This window comes from Balaenoptera acutorostrata, chromosome 3 (assembly GCF_949987535.1).
Source record: "Balaenoptera acutorostrata chromosome 3, mBalAcu1.1, whole genome shotgun sequence".
NCBI classification, from domain to species: Eukaryota; Metazoa; Chordata; class Mammalia; order Artiodactyla; family Balaenopteridae; genus Balaenoptera; species Balaenoptera acutorostrata.
Window position 1 is genome coordinate 180,456,557 of NC_080066.1, and position 11,586 is coordinate 180,468,142.

Here is an 11,586-nt window from a genome sequence, read left to right on the forward strand (position 1 = left end):
AGGCGAGAGGAGTTCGTGCAGTGGGTGGAGCTGCTCCCCGACACCCAGACCCCCTCCTGGCTGGGCCTGCCCAACAACGCTGAGAAGGTCCTCCTCACCACCCAGGGTGGGTACCCAGCTCTCCTCCTCCCCCAGACCACGCCTCCCTTCCTCCACTCCCGGGGAGGCAGGGAAAAATCATCTGCTCCCGCCGGTGTCTTTCCTGCAGTACGGGCTCCGTTCCGGGGAAAAGGCTCGATAGCTGCGTACATGGAGTCGGGAAATTGCTTTTAGGTTTTTGTCTTAGATTCAGAAGTAATTTCATTTTTTCTCCTGTTCAGTTTTTTTAAACTCTTGGCATTAAGTGACATTTTAAATCTTTTAGTCTCTTTTTAGAATACACTTTTTTAGAACTTAAAGACTATTCAAGAAATCATCTAACCCAGTGGTTCTCAAAGTGTGGTCCCCAGACCAACAACTTCAGCCTCCCCTGCAAACTTAGACATGCAGGTCCTCGGGCCCCACGCCGGGGAATCAGAACTGGGCTTGCTGGGGCGCGGCGTCTGTTTTGATAAGCCCCCCGGTCGCTGAGACACTCAGGTTTGAGAACTGCTCATCTGAGCCAGGCTTCTCTTTATGGGAAACAGGCCCAGAAGACGGATGATTTGCCCAAACTCACACCCTGGTCGATAGGACAGACCCCAACAGTTCACCTCAGGCCCACGATTCAGCTCTGTAATGAGAACCCCTAGCCATGGGGCCTGCTTTCTGACTGATGACAACCCCGAACGTGTGCCTCTCGCTGGGGGAGGCGGGGGGTGGCAGGCCCCACAGGTGACCAAGAGGGGGGCCGGGCTGGCCAGCAGGGAAGCAGAGGAGGGCTTGAGGCCTGGGTGCTGGGCAGGTCTCGGGGGTGGGGGGGGGGGCTGGACCTTGTCTCGTACGGCAGCACGTACTGAGATCACTTAGCGGGTTAACACCGGTGCTGCCTGCTGGGACCGGCGCTGGGTCCCCCTCAACACTGTAGTGACTGTTATCTGAGCCCCGTGTCACGCTAGAGCTGACGGTGCCCCAGGTGGTGTGGCCCACGTGGAGGCCGTGAGGTGTGAGCCACAGGGGCCTGGCCTGGGGAAGCTGAGCCCTGTCCTCCAGCCCAGCCTGCAGGTGATAGTGCTGCCCAGGAACTGGACCTGGAGCGCCCCACTGGGGTCAGGGACCCGCAGGCAGAGGCAGAGGCGGAGTCCAGAGCCCGCGGGAGGCCGCCACATGGCTCAGCGCAGTCCCAGCCGGAAGTGGTCGCGCGTCAGCAGCCCACGTGGCCTCCCCGCCTGGCGCCGGCGCGCCCCCGAGCCCACGCCGACGACGGCGGATGCGCGAGCCTGGGAGAGGCCTCTGGTGTTCGCACTCGGCCGCTGGAGCAGCCCCAGCGGTCGGGACTTGACCTGCTGGTGCTGTTTCTTCTGTCGTTGCCGCCTTACCTTTCTGGCCAGGCCGTCCTCCGCGCTTGAGGACAGGTGCCCGCGTGGTACCTTGCAGGGCGCACAGTTAGACCTGTGTAAACAAACGCAGTGTGCGGCCTTTGCCTTGAAGTCCCTTTCCCTTTGCTCTCCTGCTGTGCACCCTCTCCCCGCGGCCCAGGCGTGGACATGATCAGCAAAATGCTGAAGATGCAGATGCTGGAGGACGAGGACGACCTGGCCTACGCGGAGACGGAGAAGAAGACGAGGCCGGACGCCACGTCTGACGGGCGCCCCGCCTGGATGCGGACGCTGCACACCACTGCGTCCAACTGGCTGCACCTCATCCCCCAGACGCTGAGCCACCTCAAGCGCACGGTGGAGAACATCAAGGTGGCCGGGCGTTGCCCCCGCCGCGTCCCTGGGCTTGGGGTGGTCCTAGCAAGCGGGGTCGGGCGGGTCGGGCCGAGCTCAGTGTTGCCTCGGAGCGCACGCGCGCCTTGGCCGGGCCGGAGGGAGCACCCTAGGGTGACGGTGGTCCGTCTTCCGCGAGGAGGTAAATGGCTCCCGAGGAAGCGGCGGCAGCCATTCTCCTTCTTCACGGGATTGTCCAGAGCTGCCATCCGTCAGGCAGGCCCACAGCTTCACGCGAGGTCTAGTGCAGGGTCGAGCTGGGGTGACGCTGTGAATAACACAGGGAGGGCTATGAAACCGGGGCTCCCTGAGGCTGAGTTACTTCTGGTTCTGTTTTCTGCTGGAGAAAAGACCTCTTCCCAAACTCCCTCCCCTCCTTCACTCTGGCCTTCTTTTCCAACACCCTTAGGATCCTCTGTTCAGATTCTTTGAGAGAGAGGTGAAGATGGGCGCTAAGCTACTCCAGGACGTCCGCCAGGATCTTGCTGACGTCGTGCAGGTGTGCGAGGGCAAGAAGAAGCAGACCAACTACCTGCGCACACTCATCAACGAGCTGGTGAAAGGTGCGCCTGCGGTGCCGCTGGGTGCAGGTGCTCCCAGCCGGGCCTCACCCAGACTTCCCTCAGGGCAGTTCAATGCCCGCACCTGGGAGCAGACTTGGAAACGCCCGAGAATTTGTTTTCCTTTTATGCTGGTTCACTGAACACTGAACAAAATCTTTACTCACTTCTGCAGTCTTTAGGGAGGACTAGGACAGGGGGAAAGCAGGGCAGGGTGCTGGGGTCCAAAGGCACAGGGACCCCCCCAGGGTTTCCATGGGCCCCGAGAGCCTCGACTGGCAGTACCAATGAGCCGCCCGCGGCAGGGTTTGCAGCTGTGGTTCCTCGGGGTGGTTGAGCTCCTCCAGACGCGTCCCGTGGGTCACCCGGACTGGGCGCGGGGCAGGCGCGGCGGGGACGGTGGCCCGTGCAGGGCGTGAGGTGCCCCAGGGAGCGGAAGCAGCAGAGCCTGCACGCAGGGGCAGACCTGCCAGCGCTCAGCTGTGCGCCCACCCGCGCCACGGGAACTGTCGGCGCTGACGCCAGGCCGGGGCCCCTCACTTGCAGGAATTCTGCCCCGGAGCTGGTCCCACTACACGGTGCCCGCCGGCATGAGCGTCATCCAGTGGGTCTCCGACTTCAGTGAGAGGATCAAACAGCTGCAGGGCATCTCGCTGGCGGCGGCCTCTGGTGGCGCCAAGGAGCTAAAGGTGGCGGCCGCTCCTGAGGAGCCGGGGGAGGGTCCCTGGGGAGGGTCCCAGGGAGGGTCCCCGGGGAGGGTCGGGAGCTGGCCTGGGTGCTGGCACTCAGGGGCCCAGCGGGGCCGGCTCTCAGCTGGGGCTGCTTCTTCCCACAGAACATCCACGTGTGCCTGGGCGGCCTGTTTGTGCCCGAGGCGTACATCACTGCCACCAGGCAGTACGTGGCCCAGGCCAACAGCTGGTCCCTGGAGGAGCTCTGCCTGGAGGTGAACGTCACCACCTCGCAGAGCACCACGCTGGACGCCTGCAGCTTTGGGGTCACGGGTGAGTGGGGGCCGCTCCGGCCGGCCGGGCTTCTCTTCTCGCTCAGGTTCCCCTCCCCCGTCCCCAGGCCTGCCGCTCGGCCATCGCCCCCTCGCGGGCCGCCCGCTGGTGGTTCGCACCCGAACGTGTTAAGTTAGAGCCCAGGCCCGTGGCCGCGCAGCTCGTGCTCCCCTCGGGGGGTCCTGACCACCCACCCCTCCCACCCCAGGGTTGAAGCTCCAGGGGGCCATGTGCAGCAACAACAAGCTCTCGCTCTCCAACGCCATCTCCACCGTCCTCCCCCTGACGCAGCTGCGCTGGCTCAAGCAGACAAACGCAGAGAAAAAGGCTAACGTGGTGAGTGGCTCCTTCCCGTCCTCTGTGGTCGGGGAGACTCTGAGGACGCCCACCGGGCGCCAGGGCGACGTCCCAGCCCTCTTCCGGCCGCGAGTCCCTGCCTCGCAGGAGGAACCGTCCCTTCCCTCTCGCGTGGAGCCCCTGACCCAGAGCCCCCTTTCCTCGCAGGTGACCCTTCCCGTCTACCTGAACTTCACCCGAGCAGACCTCATCTTCACCGTGGACTTCGAGATCGCGACCAAGGAGGACCCGCGCAGCTTCTACGAGCGCGGCGTCGCCGTTCTCTGCACCGAGTGAGACTCGCCTTTTCTAGCGCCCCTTTCTGTAACAGTAAAATTAATATTTAACATTTGTTCATTATTAGGATGTGTGCAAGGTACGGACTTGTCAAAGGAAAGTTGTTGGTGTGAGGCTGGAAGAAGCCAAAAGAAGCCAGACGGCTGGGAGGTGGAAACGGGAGGGACACAGGGACGTGGTTTTGAGGGCCAAAGCGTGGCTTGTTTTATGAAATAAAACACTAAGCATGAGCCGGCTCCGGCCTCTTGTCTCAGCTCCGGCTCCTGTGGACACCCTGGACCCTTCACAACACAGAGGCAGCCCCGTTCCTAGGAGAGCGCGGGCGCTCCTGGGGCGTGGGGCTGGCGCCGTGTCCCATCACCGGGACCCCGTGGCCCAGGTGGACGCCCTCGTCCCGCCTCCTCCCTGGCGCCTTCGTTCCCACGACCCTGGGGTGGCGGCTGGAAGGGACGGGCGAGGGCCTCGCGAGAGCTCCTGGGGCGCTGGGTCGCCGGCGCAGGCCCTGCCGTGACCCCGGCCGTCCTGCCGCGGGCTGCCTGTGAGCCAAGCTCGGCCCGACTGGACACCCCGGCCCTGCCCACACCCTCCCAGCCCCAGCGGCCTCCGCGGGGCGGCCTGGAGCCTCAGAGCCGGAGCCGCCTCCCACCCGGCTCCGGACGGGCCCTCTGGGGTCCCTGGGTGGCCTGAGGGAGTCCAGAGCAATATCGGACTGCAGATTGGGGCCCATTTTACATGTCATGTTTTTCTCTGAACCAGTAAATGAGGCTTTTTAGCTTTGCTTCAGTCACTGGGAGTATTTAACGGTGCCGCAGGCTCTCGCCCGAGCGCCGCTAATGCCCGGGAGAGCCCCAGGAGGCCCACCGTGGGTGCCTGGCCCCGCCTGACCCTTCCACGCACCCCCCACCCCATTTACGGGGAAGGGTCTCGAGCACAGGTGCTGGGTGGTGCGGGGCAGGGATTCCAGTGCACAGGGGAAGGAATGCCATCCTAGAAACCCTGAAGTCCTGGCAGGCAGGGAACGCAGGGCAGGGCAGGAGCAGGAGCCCCTCCAACTGCCAGACCCTCGTCCCCGTGTGTCCGGGGGTTGGGGGCCGGGCACTGCAGGCCCAGGACTGAGGCTCCCCATCGGGGTTCCCCGGGGCCCCTACTTCCTGCCCCCCAGCCTCACCACCGCGGAAGTTCTGTCCGTGGGGCCCGAGGAGGGACCCCACATCAGACCACCCCTCACCTGCCATCGGGGGTTCAGGCTAGACAGTGGGCAGAGCCAGCAGAAAGGGGGACCAGGGGCTTCCCTGGTGGCGCAGTGGTTAAGAATCCGCCTGCCAACGCAGGGGACACGGGGTCCATCCCTGGTCTGGGAAGATCCCACATGCTGCAGAGCAACTAAGCCCGTGCGCCACAACTACTGAGCCTGTGCTCTAGAGCCCGCGAGCCACAGCTACTGAGCCTACGAGCCACAACTACTGAGCCCACAAGCCACAACTACTGAAGCCCACGCACCTAGAGCCCATGCTCTGCAACAAGAGAAGCCACTGCAATGAGAAACCCACGCACCGCAACGAAGAGTAGCCCCCACTCGCCGCAACTAGAGAAAGCCCGCGCACTGCAACGAAGACCCGATGCAGCCAAAATAATAATAAAAACAAACAAACCAAAAAAAAAAAGGCTCAGTGAGACAGAAAAGGGAAAGAGCCTCCGCCACCCGTTCTTTCAGATGTTACCCCATCAGGACACCCTGCTCAGGAGAGGAGACGGGACAGAGAAAGGACGGGACAGGGCAGAGGGAGTCTTCTCAGGCCAGGGGCAGCGGCCCATCTGTTTTCACTATCTTGATGAAACTCTCAATCCCGAAAGCCCGAGCCCCCCGGGGACGGCTGCGTGTGACGAGCTCTGGGGGCGTAAGGGCCCAATGGGAGACAGGTCAGCCAGAGAGCAGTGGGCCCCTACCGCCCGAGTCAAGGCTTAAAAAATACATAAATGTTCAGCAAAAGTAAGGAAATTCTCTGGGATTCAGGGGAGGCGGGGCCTTTCCTGAACTGGAAACCCATTTGTAGGCGAAGTAGTGGGGCCCAGAGACATTATTTAGGATGTAAACTACTAACAAACACCTTCCTCTCAGACTATTAGATCCCAAAACTGTGACAATACATTTCTATTGTTTAAACCTTAAAAAAAGACATAAAGGGGCCACAGGTTTCACGGAACCTCTTTCTTTATGTTAGTCAGCGTTGCTCTGACCGCTGAGGCCCTGGCCTGTCACGCATCACACCCGCTCCCCGGTGACCCCACCCACCCTGCTCACCTTGGTCTAGGCCACATACTACTGCTTTCTCTTATTTTTCTCAGGCTCTGCAAGTAAAAGTTCCAGTTTCCTCTTGGAGAGTGAGAGCTTGGGCCCCCTGTCCCTCTCGGTCCCGAGTCTAGGTGGCGGCTGTGATGCTCTGGCTCTGCCCTGGGTGTCTGCCGACGTCGTGGGGTCCCCAGTCCTCCTCCGCCATCCCCAAGTCCTCCAGGGGTCCTGGGAGCCTGGCCGTCCGCCCCTGCACCTCCAGGCCGCTGGCCTCCGGGGATGCAGGGGCCCAGCTGGCGGCCGTCAGGACCAGGACTGGAATGTTCGCCGAGAGGGGGTCTTCTAAGCTCACCTCCCCTGGACTCGTGGACTTGAGCGTGTGCAAAGGCACGTCACAGTTCACACTGCCCAGAGAGCAGTCGTTGAAACTACAGGAGGAGTGACCGGGGAGGTCTTCTGAATCGGCATCATAAAGATCTAAAAACCGATGACAAAAGGATTTCTGAGCCAGTTAGCAATTTCTAGCAGTGGAATCAAGTAGAGCACACCCCTTACATGCCTAAATTATTTCTTCTATCACTGACCTTGGCAAATTTTGCATGATCTGCCCTGCAAATAAATCGTTAAAAATGCATTCGATAGGGACTTCCCTGGTGGTCCAGCAGTTAAAACTCTGTACTCCCAGTGCAGGGGGCCCGGGTTCGACCCCTGGTCAGGGAACTAGATCCCCCACGCATGCCGCAACTAAACATCCCACGTGCCGCAACTAAGACCCGGTGCAGCCAAATAAATAAATATATTTTTTTAATGCATTCGCTAAGTATCCCCACAGCCCCCAGAAAGCCGGGGCTCAGCCTGAGCGCCATCATTTAAAGCCGGGGGCTCAGCCTGAGCGCCATCATTTAAAGCCCTCATCCCAGCGTTGGCTCCACCCTGCCCACCACCAGGGGTCGGAGCTCATTTCCCCCCAGCGGCTTCTCCAAAGAGCAGGCGCCATGACCCTGGTGGGGCCCACACTCAGGCCGCCCCAGCTCCCTGACCGGCCTGCACAAACAGGCCGCGGCCGGGCCATGGAGCCTCGGTCCCCGGCACACGGAGCCGTCCCAGGCGGCCGAAGGAGGCGGAAATGAGTCTCTAAGTCCAAACACTCACTGTTTGCAAGGTGTCCGAGGTTGTTCTCAAAGGCCAGCCGCGTGCGCAGCGGGTCTGAACAGCAGGGGCAGGAGACCCCCCAGGGCGGCCAAATGTCCCCACCTCTACCACCGCCGGCCAAGGGGGCTTCCGAGCTTTCCGACCCTCCTCACCCGCCACCTCGCACCAGACTTTCCTACCTGTTGCTCTTCTTTCTTTTCCTCCCGTGCCAGTGCTCTGACTGAGGGGCTCTGGCTGGAAAGGCCTGCAGAGAGCAGGCCCAAGTGCCCGCGGCTCATCACCGTGGGCGACCCTGTGCGGTGCTGAGGCCTCCTTCCAGACGGCCCGGCCGTGAGGACCGGCAAACAATCAGGTCCATCCACACAGCCAGACGTGTGCGCACCTCCGTCCCCACTGACCCGTGGCCTCAGTCACCCACAGAGGGACCCGAGGCCCGAGTCAGCAGGGACCCCGTGGAGTCCTTTCCCTTGGGTAGTGAAAACTCCCGAGAGGGCTCATTTCCCCTTTGGAGAGCCGACACTGTCACTCATTCCAGAAGGCAAAAATGAATACAAACACCTTAATCTAGAGGCAGCCGAAATCATTCCAGATTCAGAAACGGTCAGAACACAACATTGTAAAGCAACCATACTCCAATAAAAATTAATTTAAAAAAAAAGAGGGCTTCCCTGGTGGCGCAGTGGTTGAGAATCTGCCTGCTAATGCGGGGGACACGGGTTCGAGCCCTGGTCTGGGAAGATCCCACATGCCACGGAGCAGCTGGGCCCGTGAGCCACAATTGCTGAGCCTGCGCGTCTGGAGCCTGTGCCCCACGACGGGAGGGGCCGGGATAGAGAAAGGCCCGCGCACCGCGATGAAGAGCGGTCCCCGCACCGCGATGAAGAGTGGCCCCCGCTTGCCGCAACTGGAGAAAGCCCTCGCACGAACCGAAGACCCAACACAGCCAAAAATAAATAAATAAAGAAAGAAAGAAAGAAAGAAAGAAAGAAAGAAAGAAAATCCTTTTAAAAAAAAAAAAAAAAAAGAAAGAAAGAAAGAAAAGACACTGGTCAGAATTGTTGGAATTCACGTAGTGGACACCCGTTCTAGTGACACCCACCCCCCGGCAGAGCAGTGAGTGTCCCCGCCAGGCCCCGAGGCCCCAGGGCCCAGATTGGGTGTCTGTTGGCTGCTGGAGGGCAGGCGGGGTCTCACACTGCAATAAACTGACAGCACCAGTTCTCGCAAACCGAGAAACACCTGGCCAGGTCCTCTACTCACTGCTTTGCGCTGGAACGACATAGCAGCACGCCAGCCCTGTTCTTCAGCGACACCTGGTGTCTTAAACCACAACGAGGCCAGGGTTAACTGCACCTGCGAGATTAGCGGGAGTGAATTTAATTTGACTGAGATTCATTTTGAGGTTGACTAATTGCAAACCTATTGTTCTTGTCAATCTTCAGGCAAACTACTTTGAGTCTTTTTATTCTTAAAAAAAAATTGGAAAGGGGAAAAAAACAATCAACTTAAATATCCAAGTGAAGTTTTTTCTAAAATATAGCAACACCCCTGGCCAGAGAGGAGTTCACAGCACAGGCCCGAGACCACTGTCCTTAGGAAGGTCTGCCTGCAAGGTTGCCCTTGGCTGGCCTCTGGGAACTTGGACTTCAGGGGGTTCCCAACTTTCCCTAAAGACAGGAGCAGCTGCCGGCTCCTTCGGCGACATACCTCTCTCCAGATACTTCAGCAAAGTCCAGGTGATTCCTCTCGTGATTGGCCTGGAAAAATAAAAGGTTTGAACAATCCTTTCTACGAAGGGGGGCAGACAGCAGATTCATGTTCAAAGGCAAGGAACGAGGGGCCCACCGCCCAGGCCAGCAGTTCCTGCCATGCGGACACTTGTGGACGGTGGCCCTGCGGGGTGGGTGGTGACAAGGAGAGGCATCTCCCGGGAGCTTGCTCACAGGCGGGGGACCCCTTCGCAGGCGTGGCTTGTGGGACTAAAATGCAAACCTGGGCCACTGCAAGCGGGGAAACTGGAACCAGGAATGCTCGGCAGCTGGATTCAACCACCCACCACCGCACCAGGAAGGACCAGGAAGGACCCAACCATTCTACACAGCACCTGGCACGTGTTCTGGATCCAAAGCCAGAAGATGGTGGAAGATTCTAGATCATCCACCCCAAACCCTTCCTTTACAGATGCAGCAGCTGAGGCCCACACAGGGGCCAGGCCTTGCTCAGGGTCCCTGGGAAGAACCCAGGGCTCGCATCCGATATCCTAGAACCTTCCCCTCTAACACCAGGCTGCCAGGAAAAGCAACTCTTGTTCTTAATCAAAAGACAGACTTTCAAAGGACAGGAAATTGAACATCTCTAGTTGGGGAAGAATGAAAAGGCCTGAAAAGGTGACACCGCTGAGAAGAACCGCTGAGAGGACTAATTCCAAGGATTCCAAGGAGGGGTGGGGTCCTGGGCAAGGGTTCCTGCTCTCGGGGACACGGGGTCTGCTCTGGGCCTCCACCCCTCCCCACTGTGTCCCCACCCCGCCCAGAGGCGACGGAGCGTGTTTCTCTGCCTCTTCTGGAATCCGGCCCTGGCGCTGGCCTCGCGGAACGCTGCCTGGATGCAGCTGGGTTGGCCGCTCCACAGACCAGCCATGGCTCGGGGGCCAGTGAGGGACCTTTCACTTAACTGCAAAACGTCAAGCTCACGGGGACAAAGCACAGGTCAGTGGTTGCCAGGGGTGGGGGAGGGCTGACCACAGTAGGGCAGCGGGAGCTTCCTGGAGCCGCGGAGCTGTTCTGTCTCCAGTGCCCTGGTACGGTTGTCAAAAGTCAGAGCTATTCGCTCTGTGAGTTATAGCTCGGTAAGACAAATCTAGGGCGTTTTCTAAAAAAATGTTTTTCACTAAAAGGGAACCCACCAGCAGCTGGCAGCGTGGGGAGGCAGCCCACAACCAGTGCCTCGATTTGGGGAAAGCCCCTTCGCACCCGGATGCCCGGTCTTACAGAAGCTCACGGGGAAAGTCACACATTCATTGACACGGAAAGTTCTAGAACGTTGGAGCAGAGTGGGGGGCCACTCATCCAGCTCACCTGTCCTTCCCGCTTTGGTTTTTCAGCAGATGAGAAATGTAAGCCCAGACTGGGGATGGATTTGCCCAAGTTGACAAACTCAGAGAACTTTCCCTGAGAAGCACAAGGTCGTTAGAAACATTTGACAATTTTTTTTTTTTTAAAAACCACGCACCCCAAGAAGAGCAGAGAGAGAACATCCACTGAAAACAAAACAAGACAGATCACAACGCGAATTCATGAAAAAAGAGACTACACACCTCCTTGCTGTCTCATGTCACTTGCTTTCCTCCGGAATCCCAGGGGTTGGTGCCCTAGGCTCTGTGGGAAACACGTCTGTTACAAACACACACCACCCACCACTGTGTGCGCCACACATGGTCAACTCAGGCTTCCCCAAACCGGGCTCCTTGGAACACCAGTTCTGAGGCAGAAACAGGAAATGCTACAAACCAGACCCTAAAGCACCATATGCATTAGCATTTTAAAGGCTAGAAAAGTTCCCAGCAAAACCCAAAAATCTACTTTTTTTTTTTTAGTGTCAACTGAAATCCATATATTCAGCTATCACTAATTTTCCCCCCCAAATCGTTTTTCTGTCCCAGGATCCCATCCAGGACGCCACGTCGCATTTAGTTCACGTCTCCTTACGCTCCTCTTGGCTGTGTCTCAGACCTCCCCTGCTTCTGACAGCCTTGACAGCTTTGCGAGGCTGTCCCTCGGTTGGGACTTACTGATGCTCTCCTCGTGAACGCACTGGGTGACGGGTGCGGGGAGGATGACAGAGGTGAGGTGCCTTCTCATCACGAGGGCATCACAGCAGGTGCTGTCACCCCGACGTGCCCGTCGCCGGGCTGCGGCCACGCCCCGCAGCCTCCTCCACCGTACAGTGACCTTCCCTCGCCTCCCCCTCCACCCCGTCCTCTCTGGGAAGAAGCCTCTCGCGCGGCCTGAGCGCGGCCTCCACTCAGGTGTGGGGAGTTAGGATGACGCCCCGGAGGGAGAAGTTCCATAAATTCCTCAGCCTGGGTGATTTTTCTC

At 59.3% G+C, this 11,586-nt stretch overlaps 1 protein-coding gene across 1 annotated transcript in view; it reads left to right on the forward strand.

The window, feature by feature from the left end:
- DYNC1H1 (dynein cytoplasmic 1 heavy chain 1) overlaps nucleotides 1–4,277 on the forward strand; it is a 67,535-nt gene extending 63,258 nt beyond the window's left edge. The window contains exons 72-78 of the mRNA XM_057543698.1: nucleotides 3–106; nucleotides 1,618–1,829; nucleotides 2,260–2,413; nucleotides 2,957–3,099; nucleotides 3,246–3,414; nucleotides 3,623–3,750; nucleotides 3,919–4,277. Coding sequence (XP_057399681.1) covers nucleotides 3–106; nucleotides 1,618–1,829; nucleotides 2,260–2,413; nucleotides 2,957–3,099; nucleotides 3,246–3,414; nucleotides 3,623–3,750; nucleotides 3,919–4,047 — 1,039 coding nt within the window. The 3' untranslated portion in view covers nucleotides 4,048–4,277. The remainder of the gene's footprint in view (nucleotides 1–2; nucleotides 107–1,617; nucleotides 1,830–2,259; nucleotides 2,414–2,956; nucleotides 3,100–3,245; nucleotides 3,415–3,622; nucleotides 3,751–3,918) is intronic.
- Nucleotides 4,278–11,586: the final 7,309 nt, after the last annotated feature.